This window comes from Poecilia mexicana, unplaced genomic scaffold, assembly GCF_051168715.1.
Source record: "Poecilia mexicana isolate PSO_F unplaced genomic scaffold, ASM5116871v1 scaffold_2, whole genome shotgun sequence".
NCBI lineage: Eukaryota > Metazoa > Chordata > Actinopteri > Cyprinodontiformes > Poeciliidae > Poecilia > Poecilia mexicana.
The window spans coordinates 22,256,458-22,273,797 of record NW_028263371.1 but is presented as its reverse complement, the minus strand read 5'-3'; the positions used below and the strand labels follow the sequence as shown (position 1 = coordinate 22,273,797).

At 42.7% G+C, this 17,340-nt stretch overlaps 3 protein-coding genes across 5 annotated transcripts; 1 reads left to right on the top strand and 2 right to left on the bottom strand.

Moving 5' to 3' along the window:
- Window positions 1-1,370: 1,370 nt before the first annotated feature.
- On the bottom strand, window positions 1,371-3,269 carry LOC106932830 (uncharacterized). The gene is made up of 2 exons (XM_015011729.2): window positions 3,010-3,269; window positions 1,371-1,617 (listed from the first exon to the last, which is right to left on the bottom strand). Exons 1-2 carry the CDS (start codon window positions 3,220-3,222, stop codon window positions 1,477-1,479), a joined length of 354 nt encoding a protein of 117 aa, XP_014867215.1. The 5' UTR covers window positions 3,223-3,269; the 3' UTR covers window positions 1,371-1,476.
- Window positions 3,270-4,873: 1,604 nt separating this feature from the next.
- On the bottom strand, window positions 4,874-11,944 carry LOC106932837 (uncharacterized). 3 transcript variants are annotated; one of them, XM_015011751.2, is made up of 14 exons: window positions 11,852-11,944; window positions 10,231-10,456; window positions 9,724-10,155; window positions 8,920-9,651; window positions 8,790-8,836; window positions 8,602-8,713; window positions 8,078-8,390; window positions 7,916-7,988; window positions 7,705-7,844; window positions 7,524-7,627; window positions 6,850-6,901; window positions 6,671-6,756; window positions 6,486-6,599; window positions 4,874-5,229 (listed from the first exon to the last, which is right to left on the bottom strand). In XM_015011751.2, the coding sequence occupies exons 2-14, from the start codon at window positions 10,396-10,398 to the stop codon at window positions 5,194-5,196; spliced, it is 2,409 nt and encodes an 802-aa protein (XP_014867237.2). In that variant the 5' UTR covers window positions 10,399-10,456; window positions 11,852-11,944; the 3' UTR covers window positions 4,874-5,193. The 3 variants fall into 3 exon arrangements, with proteins under 3 accessions (XP_014867237.2, XP_014867238.2, XP_087859915.1); XM_015011752.2 differs by having other exon boundaries at window positions 8,602-8,710; XM_088003789.1 differs by having other exon boundaries at window positions 10,231-10,388; window positions 11,852-11,925.
- A 1,948-nt stretch (window positions 11,945-13,892) lies between these two features.
- Window positions 13,893-17,273, top strand: lipt1 (lipoyltransferase 1). The gene is made up of 4 exons (XM_088003823.1): window positions 13,893-13,949; window positions 14,887-15,416; window positions 16,049-16,270; window positions 16,357-17,273. Exons 2-4 carry the CDS (start codon window positions 14,918-14,920, stop codon window positions 16,767-16,769), a joined length of 1,134 nt encoding a protein of 377 aa, XP_087859949.1. The 5' UTR covers window positions 13,893-13,949; window positions 14,887-14,917; the 3' UTR covers window positions 16,770-17,273.
- Window positions 17,274-17,340: the final 67 nt, after the last annotated feature.

The following is a 17,340-nucleotide window of genomic DNA, read 5'->3' as shown; positions in this document are numbered from 1 at the left end:
GCCAATACAGGTGACTAATTAAAAATGTTTTGGTTCCTGTTCCTGCAGAGTCACTATGAAATAATTTTTATCAAAATCACCTAATCAATTGTGAGGGGCGTGGCTAATACTGAACTCCATTACAGATCTATTCAATAAACTAGAATATTATTTATTAGGAACTTTATCACAAAGTGAAGCACATTAGATAAATTAATTACACCCAGATGGATGTTTGAAATCCTTTATTTCTGCTAATTATGATGATTTTCCACTTATATCTAATGAAAACACAACATTTAAAATTAGAATATCACATTCCAACCGTTAAAAAATTACAAGGACCACAGTTTGCAGACAAAGTAGTGCATAAGGAGTAAAGATATGAGTATAGCTGCTTTGCTATCACATGCTAGGTGGCTAATGTATTTGGCATGTAAAAGTGAGCACCTCTAGGCTCAGATATCTGGGGCTTCAACGCCATCTAGTGACCAAATAGGGAATATGACACATTTGGATGCTATATCTGGTCTCCATATTTTATTTGTCTGATACGATCAATAAAATCCAGTGTGATCATATTCATATTACACAATGCAACATGGTGGTGGCAGCATCGTGCTGTGGGACCAATATGGAGCTAAAATGGAGTCATTAAGTTTAATTTAATACTGAAAAAAGTTGAAACTCCCACAAGAACCATTTTTATTGACCACAGTTATGCAGCATAATGGCATTTATTCTTAATGTTTTTATATCATAACTCAATAAGCTGAAGTCTTTATTTTTCTAATTTATTTTTATCTCTATATTTCCCAGTTGCTACTGATAGGACGTGCTATGATGAAGCTCAATGTCCAAACAGAACCGTTTACATCCCCAAACTGCTCTGTATTCTGATCCAAGTAAATCCAAGTTTATCTGCCAGTGATCGCTAAGGTTGGGTTTACAAAGAGAGAAGATGCTAAAAATTCACCATAATGAAGGTAAAACTGGAGAAAGTCATGTCAAAGACAACAGGAAGACGTAACCACGGACTGGAAATGAGGATGTTAGGAAATACAGCTCGAGTTAAAGAATTGGAGGAAGAAAGTAAAGGAAACAAGAGCTTAAAATAAGACTGAAGAAAAGAGAAGTTATCTTACAGTTCCTTTTTGATGAGAAATAAACCAAAGATCAAGAAGTGAGATTAAAAAAAGATAAAGAGTGAAAAAGTATGACATTGAAAAGAGAGAAGAATACAGAGTGAGGAGATGAAATGAAAGAAGGTTTGGAGGAAGTCTAAAACTGGGTCATGAAATGAGGAAGTGATGTACAAGGAAAGAGAAGATTATCTGTCTGTTGGGTTAAAAAAGGCTAAAGCAGCTCAGTGTCATCAGAGAGGGAGCAGGTTCTGCATCATGACTTTATTCAACACATCAGTAAACATTTCCTCAGGATCAGTTCATATATAACAAGAAAACACAGTAAAGTCCACGATAAACTCCAGATGTCCCATCATGCCATGCTGTCTCCAGGTCGCCTCATCTCCATCACCACGGTGGGCATGGCGGAGAGCGGCGTGGAGTAGGCAGACGCCATGCTCTGCACGCCGGCCAGCAGGATGCGCCAGCTGTACCGCAGGGCTTTACAGATGTTCTGCACCACAGAAGAAGAAGGAGGAGGAGGCGGTTAGTGGATCTTTCTTCAGGCTGAAACTAAAACTGGACAATAAATCAATATATAACACAATAGATATACAATCAATATCAACAGATAATACAACTGATAGAATATTCAATGTATGGAATATTCACTGAATTCTGATCCAGAACCCCACAGCATTCTGGGAGATGTAGGCAGAGGGAAGACTTTAGCTGCTCAACCTCTCACAGCTAGCTAACGCTGGTGGAATCAACAAACTCACTCACTCTCTGGTTACCTAGCAACAACCTGCTGAGCAACTGGTGGTTACCTAGCAACAACCTTCTGAGTAACTTGTGCAGCAGCAGTTTATTATTTTGCCACTGTTCCTCATAACTGCTTAAAACTGAAAACCAACAGACTAAGAACTGTTGATAAAACAGGAAATGGAACACCACAAAAAAACTAATCAATAATTATCAATAGACTGATATGAAATGCTCATATTGTGATACAGTTTTCAACCGTATCGTCCAGCCGCAGCTGAAACTTTTGCTGTTCTCCAGTTTGAACTTTTAAACTGAAGATCAAACCAACGACAGAATCTGTCTGGAGATTTCAAATCCAGAAGCGATCATATTTTATAGCGACGATATTTTTATGCTTCCTCTGGAAAGGGGAAGGAGGACAAGAAGAGAGGAAGTGAAGACCACTCTCACATCAACCAGAACCACTGAGTCCAGTAGGACTGGTGGGAAAACGGTTCTGGTTTCCAGTTCAGCTTTCAGCGCCTGCAGGTCGTCACCGTGGTTCGGTTGATTCTGCTCACAGTCCAAAAACACGACAGGTGGCTCCACTGGCCTCCACCAGTTCACAGATGAACAAATATGGAGGATTATAGTGGCACCTAGTGGCTCCTTCCAGTACTGCATCTAAAAATTGAAGGTTTTATGGTGATAAACTGTCCACTGGATCAACAGAACGGGACAAAACGTCCCGCTGGACGGCGTCCTCTGGGTCTGGACCGGGACTTTTCTTTACAATGTTATCTCTCTCTCAGTGATTGAGACTCTCTGGTTATCTGCTCAGGGAGGTGGGGTCAAAGGTCAGGACTACAAAACAGAGTCAATGTTTAACAGCTGCAGCTGAAAGACCGCTGGAATGTCAACAAGCAGAAAAATCTGAAGTTTGCTTTTAATAAAGGTTTCATATTAATATTCAACACATCTGTGTTCTTCATTAACATGTTTTATTATTTCCAGGTAAAACTTTGACTAGATTTAACGTCAAACATTTGTTTCTTTTTTGTTATTGATATATTTTTATATTAATGCCATTAACGCTGAGAGTTTTTATTGAACAGAAAAGTGACAGAAGAATGTCCAACCAGGTCAAAGGTCATCTTACCTTCCGACACTTCTTGCACCTCTTCTTCCTCTTTCTCTTCTTCTCCTCCTTTCTCCTCCTCCTCTCCTCCTCTGCTTCGTCTTCCTCCTCTCCCTCCTCTATCAGGGGTTCGTATTTATCTGGAAGGACGCAGAAGTAAACGTCTTTGGAGGTTTTCTGTTGCTTCTTCGCCTCCAGAGGAGCTGCAGCCTCCTCCTGCTCCTCCGCTCCCATCCCTCGCTCCTCTCCTTTCACCTCCTGCTCCTGTTTTACGGCTGAAGGACCTTTGAAACGAGGAGGAGTCAAACTTTATGAGTAGCCTGAAGCTCCCTGCAGACTCAGGAAACACGGGAAAACATCAGATTACAGAGGAATGCGGAGAGTTTGGGGAAATCAGAGGAACTCAGATGTTCAGCAGGTTGTTTGCTTTGAAGAAAAATCACTAAAATCATGAAAACCAACAAAGACATGAAGCCATTCCTCTAAACTGTGAAGGTTTTCATTTCTGGAAAGTAAACTGAAAGCCTCCTAAAAATAGATGGCTGTTGTACAGATCAGTTTTTCTTGGACTTGTTAGTTTCAGTTCTGATGTGAAACAGGATCCAGTGACTTCAACCTAAACTGGATCTGGATCTGGATCAGGATCTTTCCCAGATATATTTATGTATCATCATTCATAAACACCTTACAGCACAGTAATACACTTTTCATGCTGTCATGGCTTCTTCCTTTCAGTCCAGGCCGGTACAGAACTTGTTTCTCATTTTCAGCCAGCGTCTTCATGGTTTTGGTTTCCATGACGTTTGTTCTTGTATATGATGGATGAACATCCGGGCTGATACTTTTGATTTACTGATGTTGCCTCCAATTTATTCAAATGTTATTAATTAATTACAGCTGGGACTTTAAAGCATCATTTCATTTAATTAATTACATTTTTATTTAAAGGTTTTGTTGGCTCTAGTGGCCTTTATTTGAAAGTAGTTTGACAGGAAAGAGGGGGAAGACATGCGGCAAATGTCACCAGGCCGGGAATCGAACCTGCAACCACCGGCATGAGGACGAAGGCCTCAATACATGGGTTGTGCTTTGCCCCTGCACCACCACAGCACCCAATTACATTGATTTTAATGCAATTAATTGCATTTCCCCGAGCTGGAATCTTACTCTTCATGTGTTTCTGCTAGGTCCATAAACCTGGTGCACAAGCTACATCCACTATCAATAATGATGGATGACAAAGTTGTTTTTTTTTCTAGGCCCACTGAGGGTTAATTTCTGTTTCTAAGCTGATCTGATTGGATTATTGTTGTGCTAAAGGAAGTTAGCTTCCTTTAGCTAAACTATCCAAGCTTAAAATAGCGTCTCAATGCTAAACATGTTGCTAATGCTAATGTCCATGAACGATCAGGGCTTCCTGAAACACAGAAAAGCTGAACTTTGCTCCAACCTGATGAACGACAGATTAAAAATATTCAATAATTGAGCAGTAAAAAGGGATTTTGAATTGAAAATGCAGCTTATTTTTCTGTTTGGTTTTTCATTAAAATGTGATTAATGAATCACCTGGCTCTTCTGATTGGATGGGATGACCATGAATTAAATCTTTATCTGTTATTTTTGTCCTGGATTTTTTTTTTTTTACCTTTGTCTCGTTTTTGACTTGAACTTTGACAAAGAATTAAAACGTTAGCATCAACTCAGAATCTCTTCCTGAATCTCTTCTTGGTTTGAGTTTAAATTTCTGTTTGAACAGTATGACTGTATCGTCTTTCATTTTTCACTCAGGCAGGAACAAGAACAGCTATTTTTATCCTGAGGGCCTTGAGGAAGAAACCAAGGAAAGCTTAGAAGATTAGGGAAGAAAATAACTTTAAGTCAGAAGCTTGTTCACATGTGGCTGCTTTATTAAATCGTCACAACAGGAAAGTCCAGTGCTGTGTAGAAATATATCACATAGATCAGCTGCTACAGACACTGACATGAAACTAAGGCTTCAGGGTGAAGCGACTTTGCACATTTAAACGGCTTCATGGATAAATACAGACGTAATCATTTCAAACATTGTCACATTACCCTAAATGAACTACAATTAACCAACAAACCCGGAAGAAAATGGCTTCCATGTTTTCTGTTTTTTAATCTACATGTGTGGGTTTGTGTTGTTAAGTAGTGTGTTCCCCGAGAGGCTGATGCTCCCTGGCTTCATGAGGTTTTCTGGGATTTTGACGCTTTTTGACCCTGAAGAAAGAAAAACAAAAATAAGAGAAAAGGAAGTGGTTGCAGATATTAGCATAATCTTGATTTGTTCTTTTATAAAAGCTCTCCAACCACTCAGTCTCCTTCTGTAATAAGCTTGTCTTTTTTTTTCAACTTCATTTACAAAAACTGCTAATGACAGAATAAACACCAAGTTTATTCTGGAGGGTTTCTGGAAACATGAAGGTGACGGCAGAACGCAGTTGCTGGAGGAACCTAAATGAGCGTAATGGAAATAAAGTCAACTGAGGTGTGACCACGCATTCAGAAAGTTGCTGGCTACTTGAAATGTCATGTAACAGTTTGTTCAAAAGCCTGACAGCGCTGACAGGAAGTGGGCATCCTGTGTGTGTTCGAGGTTGTGTGTTTTCTGTTACGAGTCTATGTGGAGTGATAACAGGAATTTGGTTTCAGTGGTTTTCATTTGCTCAGCCCTCTAGTTTCATTTATGTTCACTGACCTGAAACGCTGCACCAATCAACTTTATGGGAACTCAAACTTCATTTTAAATGTTACTGACGCAACAGCAAGACTAGATTCTCTCTGAATGTTTGAGTGGATGGCTCAAAAAAGACTCTTTAATCTTCTAGAAACAGAAACTGAGGGACACACAACACATTTAGAACATTTCTGAGGTGCAACATGGTGTCATTTCTCCCACAAAAGTCTTGCTTACCAAAGTCAGACGCCACAAGAAGCCACCAAGTTCAAAGTCAGGTCAACTGCCCAGAGTCAAAAAGATAAGGTCAGTTCGCTGGGCAGGATCCCAAAGATCCAAGGCCTAGTCAAAGTTCACTGTCAGGTCACAAGACTCAGGTTCCAAACTCAAACTAATGGACAAGGAATCCATTTTAAAGTCCCCAAGGATCAATGGTTGTTGATGTAAGGACAAGTCAAACCTGGAGTTCCTGCCTTCGCTCTGAGACCAACAGAAACCAGCTGCAAGTCAAAAGCTTGGAAGGTTTTGAGTCAAACTTTTAAAAAATTAGAATAATTTTTGCTGTTCAAAGCCAAAATCTATGGAAGTCCTGAGGAGTCGAGACGTAGAAAGAAAGACTAAGTGGTTGGTACTTCAAACGACTTTCTACTGTTTTGAAGAAGAAAACTACTGCATCAAGTGGAAGACCCAACCTTGGTTCTCTGTTAGCTTAGCCACATGGTAGCTAGCTTCCACTGTGTTTGTTCATCCTGTTGTAAACGTTTCTACTGTCAATCAGGACAAACTTCCTGTTTCTTACATTTCCTTCAGGCAGACTGACGGTCAGCCCATTCGGGGTCTTCACACCCAGACTCAGCTTCTTCTTCCAAAGGTAATAATACTCCACACACTCGGACCGGGACTTGGACCGAACCTAAAGCACACAAAACCAGTCAGATATGTTGGTTTGTATTGGACCAGAACCGGACCGAGCCCCAAACTCACCACTTTCTGGACGCTGCTGAAATCTTTATGGTGGATCTGCAGGGATTTAACCAACAGCTTCTTCTCTGCAGCGCTCCACTGAACACCTGCAACACACACAGATGTTAACATCTACCTGCTGTATTTCTGGATTCATTCAGACATTACTGCTTGGTTCTGATCAACAGGTACCAACTGACCGGTCTGGTTGGAGGAGGTCTCCGGTTCTGATAGCATCTTCTCTACCGTCAGCTGACAGAGAGAACAGATTATGATTAGATCAAACAGAAGAAACGAATGAAATAAAAGCATATCAACTAACAACCAGCAGGCACTTAAACTGGAAAACATTCCCATCTCTGTTTTTTCTTATTATAGAGATTTTTTCTAGAAGTTGAAAACATATTTTTACTGTTTTTGATGACGTTTTTGTCCCTTTGGAGGATTTTTACTGGTTACTGGTTTTTACTCCTGTTTTGTGTCCTTGAGGTGAGATTCAGTACCGTTGCTTTTTATTCTTTTGTCCTGATTTTTGGTGGTTTCTTTGTTTTCTCTGTGTGGATATTTCTACATCTGTATTGTTTTTTTGGGGGTGGGGGGGTTTTCCACATTTTCATTGAATTTATTTCTGTTTTGAGTCCCTGGGATTTTTTTTTTTTTTGGCTCTTTTCACATTAATATTTCCATCTGTTTGTGTGTCTGTTTTAGTATATTTGTTTCTTCCCTTCTATTTCTTATGGCTTCAGTCTCTTTATGATTTTTGGTGAAGGTTTTACTCTTCTATGGGACCCATAAGGTTCTCTTCAGATAATAAAACCAGTCCAGTTGATGATTCTCCTCATATTAATAAATTCCTTCTGAAAACTTTCCTTACCAGGAAGTCTCCTTTGCACTGTGCCAGCAGCTGCAGGGCGTGTTCTGGCCCGGCCCGGGCTCCTGGTACCACACTGGACCTAGCCATCATCAGCAGAGCCTCCACTGCAACAACAGAACAAGAACGTTTTAAATTCATTTCCAAATTAAGAACGTCCTGTAGCTGCTTTTATTTCTTTGACCTCTCTGCTGATCGACGGGGCGCTCCATCTCGTCATACGGCGTCCACAGCAGCAGTGCATTGTGGGAGTCGGTCCAGGCGTATTTTCTGTCCCGTAGAGACGGGATCTCAGCCTGGAAGCTCTTCCCAAAGTTGATCCGCCTGAGATTAACAGCTCACAGTTAGTAAGGAACGTTATTCCTAAAAATGGACTTCAGAAGTTGAACACGTACGGCTTGATGCCTCCTGTTGCTATGGGCTCCGGTGGAGGACAGGCGGTTGCCAAAGGAACAGGGTCACCTAAACCTGTCAATCAGAGACTTGTCTTAAAGCTGCAGCTTTAACCCAACATGTCACCCACTCAGTCTCACTCCTCAGTTTTTTTCAGGACTTACTGTGCAGCTGCATGGTGTCTGCTCTCTGCTGCCTCCTGGTGGTGACGGAGCGGTACAGTCCCGGCCCAGGCCTGTCGGGGCGTAGCATCGGGGGAGGGGTGTAGTGACCCGGATCAGCCGTCTGAACCCGGCTGCCCGTAGATCCAGGCTCTTCCTGCTCCTTCAGATGCATTATACTGCGGTAGAGCACAGCGCCTCCTCTGGCTGGCGTGGGCATGACGCCTTTCTTCTGCCCGGACATCCCTCTGGTTTGGACCGGCACTGAGACGGGCATCACGATGGACACTGGGCTTTGAGTGGGAGGAGAGGTGTCCTAAAGACAGCAAGAACAGAAACGTCAAAATGTTCAGCCTAAACTTTTTAAACTGCTCTTTATTCTGGCCACTAGAGGGCAGGCTTTCTTTATAAATCTAAGCAATTCTACCAATTACCTTTTGGGACATAAATGTGAACATCTAAAGTATGTTTAAATAACCATTTATAACATCTTTGGTCAAACAGAACCAGAAAGACGTAGTGCAGACCTTTTTCAGCCGTGTCGGCGATCTGAAGCCGCTGTGGGAGCGCATGTGTCCGTTTAATGCTGGGAGACTCTTAAAGTCGCGGTTACACACCGTGCACAGCAGCCGGCACCTGCTTCCAGAAACACAACATGAAACCATCTCCATCTGAGACATTGCTGATGATCACCAGCTAGTAATGACCAGACTACCTGGAGTCCAGAACTCCAGTGGTTCTTAAAGGCTGCAGCTGCTTCGCCTGGAACCAGCAGGGAAAACACAACTTAGACATCTCAAAGAATTGGTTCAATTCATTTTAAGCTAAACAGCATCAAGACGAACCCAGTTCCAGTCTGGCTGGCTTTCAGCCCCTTTTCTTGGCCCTCTTCTTCCTCCTCTACACTCATCCTTACACCTCCGCCCTGCAGACAGGCCCGGGGTCGGACCAGAACCGCTGCAGGCCGGGCCTCTGTCCAGAGGGGAGAAGCTGGTCTCAGGGCTGCCGGCGGCCTCCTCCGCCTCGCTCTGCCCCGGCATGAGGTGCTGGGTTCTCTGGTGGGGATGGGTGCTGTCGGAGGACAGGAAGTAGCTGCTGGGGTCGCTGGGAGAAAGCGTGGCAGCGGGGTCCCTGCTCAGCAGGTTAGATGTTTGTTTGGGACAACCTGTCCGCATCTGAGGACCTGGACTGGAGACGGCCGGCGCCGGAGGGTAGTGAGGACTTGGACCTGGGGTTGTTGGGCTACAGAAGGGCTGCTGGGTGTTGTTTCCATGGTAACCCTCATGGTAGTACTGGTTGTTGGGGAAGTCCTCAGCAGGGGAAGAGCTCATCTCAATGGAGCTCCATCTGCCCATGGCATCGGCTGCAGAGGTGGAGCCCAGAGGGGGACACTGGACCTGGGACAGGGTGGGGGACATGGAGTCCCAGGTGGGAGGGACCTGACCAACCGGGTCGCTCTGATCAAACACGCCGCCAGCATGAATCGATGGAGTGTTATAGGCTTTGACTGTTCGCTCCACCTCATCCGTGTGTGGCGTCTCACTGGTGCTGTACTGGTACTGGGAGGGTGACTGGTTCTGGAACAGATGATCAGGGAACTGTCAGACTCACTGCTGGTTCTGCTGGGTTAGCAGGATGATGATTCTTACCTGGTAGGAGAACGCGCTCCCGTTGAGATAACATGACAGATCGGAGGATGCCTCACACTTGTTCCAGTCGGTGTAGTCCAACTCTGGGTCCGGGTTCTGGTTGTACAGGAAGTGCTGAGGTTGTGGAGTTAGGTGAGGGGAGCTGACCTGAGGACTGTGGAGGAGAGGGGAGTGGTAGGAGGAGTTGACCTGGGATGAATGGAGGTGAGTAGAGGTCATCTGGGGCTGGTAGAAGAGGTGGGAGGGGGATACCTCCATCTGCGGTGAAAGGTGCGGGGAGGCGACCTGAGGCTGTGTGAGGTGAGTGGAGGTCATCTGGGACTGGGGGAACTGAAAGGACGAAGCCTGGGTCTGCAGTCTGACATTTGGTGAGGTTACCTGACCCATGTGAGGGGACGTATTCTGGGGCGGATATATGTGAGGCGAGGACACCTGGAAAAAACAGATGTTTAGAAGCAAGCAAGGCTTTAGGAATATTAAATCTGTTTTGATGAACTAAACAGGAACCTTGGTAATAGAAGGGTTTCCATGGTTCCTGAATAAGGAGGTGGAGAAAGGAGGGAGGGAGTGTGTCCGAGAGGATTGGTGGACGATGGGAGGAGGAGACGCTGCCTGGAATGTCCACAAGTCAGACATGTCTTCATGCACACACACTGCTGTGGATCCTGAGCACATGGATGGATAGAAACATGGTTTATGTGCAGCAGGTGATGATTGATCTGGACAGCATCACCTGTAGAGAGAAAGATTACAGAGGAAAACACTTTAAATCACAAGAGACCCAAAATGTTCCTGACCTGTCAATTAGAAAAGCATTGATTGAAAGGCTGAGGGAGGAAACTTGTCTGACATCAGGTCTTTGTTCAGTTCGCATTTCAAAATGGATCTAGAAGGCAACGTTGCTGTGCCTGACTGATCAAAAAGGTTTCTTGAACAATGTCGTTTAAGTAGAAGAGGCCAAAGACCAGATGTTTGACCACAAAGCGCAGAGCGACGTTTGACGTCATTAAACGCATCTGGTGAGCTGGTATGCACGGAAGTGGAGAAGTGATGATCTGAGCTTCTTATTGAGCCACAGGTCTGGGGCACCTTGCAGTAACTGGGTCCTAACTGGGTCAGGAAAGTTTCTCCACAACGGCAGGGTCCTGCTTAGACGCGAGTCCCTCCAAGGTCACCACCGAAGCGCTCTGTCCGAGGAACTTCAACCGATCCCCCACCACATCCCGGCTGCCAGCTCAGCCTCGACGCCTCCAGTAAACCCTGGCCTACATCTGGGTACGCCTACTGACTTCCGCCCTGATCACCAGAACCCTAGAACCACCACACAGTTTCACTCTTGCACTCCAGCCATGTGGACCTTCAACTACCAGATGCTCTGTGGCCTCATTCCAGGCCTGTTGTACCAACCTCTGCCTGTAAAGGAGTCAGTTAAACTCTCTGCTCAGCATATTGGGGTCATGGTTCTGCCCATGTGGACAGCTCTGGGTATATTTGATGGACCTAGTCCTGGGGAATCAAATACATTTCAGGAATCATTTTTAAATATGGAGGATAAATGAAGAGTTTAGGACTAAGTTTTGTTAATGCTGCTGTGTTTCTAACTTCTGGCCGTGATGCTCAACTTTCAGCGACTATCGGAGCAGATCTTTTATTGGTGCTGATGTACCGACCACACAGAAGCGACATGTATCTGTATGACTAAGTGTGAACGTGTGTTAACAGGACACAACTAAGAGTTCGCACCCAGAAATGATAAACCCAGCTTCCTTCTTACTAATGATTTCAACTTTTCAAAACAGAAAACTGCGTTCCATATAAAACCCTCTAAGTTTTACAAAGTTTTAAAACCACATTTAGATTCTTTTAACTGGATTTGAATGAAACTGATTAAAACCTTAGTCTGAATTTCTGAAGGAAGAAGCTTTTTGTAGACTTTAAACAGCTTAAATTGTGGACTCGTCTTCAATAACTTCTTTGGCAATTCAGATATCAAAGAAACAATAAACCATCTTGATTAAAAAGTTCATAGAACATATTTACTGTTATAATAAACTAAGTAAAATGATATTATATAGACCATATACAGAGATGGTAGCATTATCATAAAGTTTAAATGAACATTTCTCACCTGAAACATCACCGACTCCGACTCACCGACTCCGGCTGAGTGTGTGCGAGTCTGGTTTTGTGTGTTTGCGTGTTGTCAGGAAGTGGTCACATGTTCTTCCTCTCTCTGGTCGACTCATTAGACTCTGAGCTTCTTCCTCATGATGACGACTTTAGATCAACCAGCTCAAAAATAGAGTAGACTCTCAAATAAAACTTAGTTCAAAGGGAACTTGTTTAGTTCTCGTTTAACCTAATATATATGTACATATCTACATATATGCATACATAAATTACCGTCACATCATTTAGTGAAACACATTATGTAGATTAACACAGACTGATGTTTTTAAGCTTTTATGAGTTAATGAAACGGTTAATGAAAGCATGACATTTCAGGTTAAAGTATCACATCGGACCAATAAAATAACATTTAATGAAAGTGTGTTTAATACCTGTTTAAAGGTTGTTCTTTTCAAAAAGTACATTTAATCTAACAATCTGGTCTCATCAGATCCATGTTCTAATTTATTGAATATCATTTTCTTTAGACGTTCTGCTCATCATCTTGTTTGGTTCCACCTGAGGTTCTTCTCCGTATTTCAGCTGAACTTTTCTGAACCGAGACTTCGTGGTTGTTCCTGGAATCAGCTGCAGCCACGCCTTCAGACGGGGGGGTAAACGCTCCAGGTTGACCACTAGCACCACTGAGGCCTCACCTCTCCACAACTTCTCTATTTCTGCTTTCAGCCGTTGGTATTTCTGGAGTTTGTCCTTCACCTGTTGTTATTGATTGGGATTGCTACATCTACCTCTGCTGGAGTCTTTTCTGCCTTTTCCACTTGTCTCCATTCCTCTATTTGTGAGACTACTGGCAATAGTTGACTGGACCTCTGTCAAATTGGGTCAGCCATTTTAAAGAAGGGGGGATATTTGGGCAGTTACTTGTGTTATGTTGCACATTTTTGTCATTTTTGTTACTTTTCCGGTGAAAGTTAATTTTTATTGATCATAATTGATTTGTAAATTCAATAAAAAGTTAAAAGACCCAACCAAGTGAACACTTTTTGTAGACACTATGCAGTATGTGTTTCAGTTATTTATGCTGGAGCATTAGTGTTGGTCATGGTGTCATTTAAATATAAAAGCTGACTTATTTCCTCGGTATGAAATAAGCCTAAACTATATTAATGTAGATCAATCAATCCATACTACAAAGGGATAAACTAAAGTCAGACTGATATTAAAACTTAAGAACAAAAGCTAATTGAACAAATTCAAATAAATGAAAAAAAATCCATCAAGCGGAACTTTTGCCAGTTAAAAAGAAGATCAACTTCGGAAACATTACAGGGACGGAGTGAACGGAAACTCCAGTATTAAACATGACCTTTTACTTCAGAATAAGAGCACAGATACAACTCGACTTTAATTCACAGAGCTTTATACAAGCGCCCAATATATCGGTTTAAATATGAAAAATATGCTAATTATCCGAATATTTGGTTCGATTAAAACATCAGCAGTTATAACAAGAATATTAAGAGCAAGTTAAGTAGCTGCAAGAAGAAGGATGTTAAATATAAAACAAAAAATATAGAAACAAAAAACATCTCAATCATAAACAGATGACCAAATTAGACATACATTTTATGACAAATGTATGTAAAAGACCTTTAAATCCTGACATAGAGAGGCATTAAACACAAATATGGAAATTAAACTTAAAACATAATTCATCAACACCATCAAATTAAGCCTGGTTAGAGAAAAATGTAAAGAATGAAGGCTTATATCAATAAAAAGAAAAGTAAATCAGCAAAATAACATGAAAAGCACCTAAGTGTTTCAAACACAGACGGTAAGTGTAAGATGTTGTTATAAAGGTTATGAAAATTAACATTCTTTATAATGATAAACGTGTTTTTTTGTTTATTTGTTCCCAAATAGAAAACATATGAATTTTTATTGGAAAAGTGTACCATGACAATTGTTTTCAAATGTTTATATGGTTTCCAAACACATCAGCGTTCGGCTTTTATTCTGAAGGGTGTAGCGGAAGTTGTGTATCTAGTGGGCTAAACGGACACCGCTGGTGTACAGAAGCAGCGTCTCCCCAGGTCAGTAGCTCGTTTACTTCCATATCCATATTTTAATGTGTGGTTTTAAGCCGTGACTTTCATAAAACTGTTGGTTTGTTGGTTTCTCTGTAGAAACCGGAAGATAATAATGCTAAAGCTAATGGTAACACTGCTGTTGGAGTTCAGAGAGGGCGGGGCTAGTCAAGTGTCCCCTCGGTTCCTCAAATTAAATAAATGTTAATGGTTAAAAATAAGAAGTAGAAACGTTTTTTTGGTGTAAAAATACTAACTAAAAATGAAATGAAATTTTATTTAAATTTAAATTTAAATTTATGGAAATATTTTTCAGAAAATAAACCTTGACTCCAGATTATGTTTTGTTTACTAATTTTTAAAAGTCTAACAATGACTAGAGGTGGGCAGAGTATCTAAAAATTATACTCGAGTAATAGTAGCACAACTTTATGATATTTTTATTCAAGTTAAAGTAAAAAGTAGCCATCCAGAAAATTAAGAATAAAAAAGTATTAAGTAAAAATGTCTCAAGTACTGAATAACTCGTCAAATTATTTTAAAATTACAATCAGATGGACCAAAATATAAAGTTAAGTAACAAAACATAACACAATGAGGCAGAAGAAAGATCAGTTTCTTTCAATATAAAACTGATAAAACTTTAACAAAACCTGCAGGTGTGTGTCTGTGTCTGGTGAATTTCTGGTTAAAACATGTTTTTTCATTTAGAGTGGAGAAAATCCTGAAATTTTACTCAAGTAAGAGTAGAAAGAGTTCATAATAAAATTACTGAAGTAAAAGTAAAAAGCACAACATGGTAAAAATACTCCTAAAAGTACATTTTTTCAAAAGTTACATAAGTAAATATAATTGAATTACTACCCAACTCTGATAATAAAACTACCTACTTTAAATGTGAATAAACTGCGTCTTGTATGTGACCTTTGACCCCTGGCCCCAGGTGTGATGAAGCTTTAGACCCCAGGAGGACGATGCTGTCCCACCTCAGAGGGACGTTTTGTGTCCTGAGTGCTGGAGTCCAGCGGGCCTGGAGCAGCTCCAGCTGCCTCTTCATGGACCCGTCCAGCCCTGGACTGGTCCTCCAGTCTCAGTCCACTGATGTGTTCCAGAACCTGGCGCTGGAGGACTGGATCGACGCCCACGTTGACCTGCAGCAGCGCAGCATCCTGCTGCTGTGGAGGAACCGGCCCGCCGTCGTCATCGGCCGCCATCAGAACCCCTGGGCCGAGTGCAGCCAGCCGGCGATGAGGAGCGCTCAGGTCCCTGTGGCCCGGAGACGCAGCGGCGGCGGGACAGTCTACCACGACCTTGGGAACCTCAATCTGACCTTCTTCGCCTCCAAGAAGGCGTACGACCGGCGGAGAAACCTGAAGGTGGTGACGGACGCCCTGCGGAGAGTCCGGCCGCAGCTGGACGTCCAGGCCACCGACAGGTTGGACATTTTACTGAACGGACAGTACAAGATCTCAGGTAGGCTGGCGCCCCCTGCTGACGACCCAGAGTCACAGCTTCAGTTATAACAGCTGGAAACTGAAGATCAGGATGACCTCTGACTTAAACGTTCAGAGCCACATAAAGATGGTTACAAAGTCGGCCTTCTGTCACCTTTAAAGTACTGTTAGTTTATAAATCAATCACTGATCAGTTTAGCGCCACAATACATTAAAGATCTGCTGCTGTTGGATCAACCTAACAGACCTCTCAAGTTCTGGTTCTGGTTCTGTTCTGCATCCAGAACCAGAACCAAACATGGAGAACCCACATCCGGCTTCTATTCACCACACATCTGGAACAAACTTATGGAAAACTGCAAAACAGCTGAAACACTGAGTTCCTTTAAATGTAGACTAAAAGCCCAGCTGCTTAGAGCTGCTTTTAAATATCATAACAGCATTGATCAATATGTTTGATGTTTATTGATTATTTTGATGATGACATTTGACAAAATGTAATGTTTATTGGTTTCTCAAAGTGGTGACTGATGTTTTTATTTTTGTATTTTGATGATCTAAAGCACTTTGAACGTCCCTGTTGCTGAAACATGCTATGCACCTGAACCTGATTGATTGATTGATAACTATTGTTGTCGTCGTTGTTTCCAGGCACAGCGTCCAGACTCAGCAGGAAGTCCTCCTACCATCACTGTACCCTCCTCCACTCTGCGGACCGCTCTGCCATCGCTACTCTGCTCCGCCCCTCCTGCCCTGGTATCCGTAGCAACGCCACACCCAGCGTCCCCTCACCTGTGGCCAACCTTACAGACCACGCCCCCTCCCTACAGTGGGAGGAGCTACTGGAGGCTGTGGTGCAGCAGTACAGTTCAGGTGCTCTGTGGTCTTCGCTGTCTTTGTGAATACGGTGAGGTCCGGTTGACTGACGTCTTTCTGTCCTCTCTCGCTCCGACCCGCAGAGTTTGGCCTCACATCTGCGTCCCGGTGCGTCGACCCAGCTGACGAGGTTCTGTTTCCAGGCGTAGGCAGCATGGAGGCGGAGCTACGCAGCTGGGAGTGGACGTTTGGGAAGACGCCAAAATTCAGGGTGGAGACGCAGCTGGAGCTGAGGGACGAGCAGCCAGTGGCTCGCTGCAGCGCTGAACTCCAGCTGGAGGTGAAGAACGGGCTGGTGGAGACCTGCCGGGTGGAGGTACCGGCCGCCTGGCTTCCTGAGCGGCTCAGCGCCTCGCTGGCCCAGGCTCTGCTGGGAGAACGCTTCTGTCCACACAGGGCCGCTGCTGCTCTGAGCGCGCTGCTGCGCTGCGAGAGCGGGCCGTTGCACGGCCGCTTGCGTAACCTCTGTGACGTCCTAGTGGCTGCCATGGGCTGAGGACTGCTGCCCCCTGCAGGCTGCTACTGTCATTACAGCAGTCAGACTCAACAAGCTCCAGATACTGTGGATAGTGAACTGTTTTAACCATGATACAATCATAAAAAATATGTGCAGAAGACGACTATGGGTGATGAAAACAGAGTGCTGACTGTATTCTTAAAATTATGGTTTTAATCTCAGAATTCTACATTTCAGTCTCAAAATTGACTAAAAAAAGTCAGAATTCTAACTTTAATTTCAAAATTCTGTCCTTTTTCCACAAAATTTTGACCTTAATCTAAAAATTCTATTTTTTTCCCAGAATTCTTCCCATCTATCTTTCTGTGGCCCTAATCTTCTTCCATATCCGTTAGAATGAATTCAAGAAGAGCTTTAAATATTTTTTCTATCACACTAACATTAGTCTTACCTCATATGAGACTTATTATGGGCTGCTGTTTACATAAAAATGTATTAATAACCAAAGTTTAAATGTGTTTGAAAATACAGACTATTTTTACATTTGGGCGTTTTTACTAATTTCTAATACAACTACATGTAATATAGTTATAATTAATGTTTTTAAAAA

Coding starts and splice junctions, on each gene's coding strand:
- LOC106932830 (XM_015011729.2), bottom strand. CDS start 3,222: ATGGGAGCGGAGGAGCAGGAGGAGGCTGCAGCTCCTCTGGAGGCGAAG. Junction 1,618..3,009: donor GGTGCAAGAAGTGTCGGAAG/GTAAGATGACCT, acceptor TCTGTGGTGCAG/AACATCTGTAAAGCCCTGCG.
- LOC106932837 (XM_015011751.2), bottom strand. CDS start 10,398: ATGTGCTCAGGATCCACAGCAGTGTGTGTGCATGAAGACATGTCTGAC. Junction 10,156..10,230: donor GAAACCCTTCTATTACCAAG/GTTCCTGTTTAG, acceptor TGTTTTTTCCAG/GTGTCCTCGCCTCACATATA. Junction 8,714..8,789: donor ACTGGAGTTCTGGACTCCAG/GTAGTCTGGTCA, acceptor TGTTTCTGGAAG/CAGGTGCCGGCTGCTGTGCA.
- lipt1 (XM_088003823.1), top strand. CDS start 14,918: ATGCTGTCCCACCTCAGAGGGACGTTTTGTGTCCTGAGTGCTGGAGTC. Junction 15,417..16,048: donor CGGACAGTACAAGATCTCAG/GTAGGCTGGCGC, acceptor CGTTGTTTCCAG/GCACAGCGTCCAGACTCAGC. Junction 16,271..16,356: donor GGTGCAGCAGTACAGTTCAG/GTGCTCTGTGGT, acceptor TCCGACCCGCAG/AGTTTGGCCTCACATCTGCG.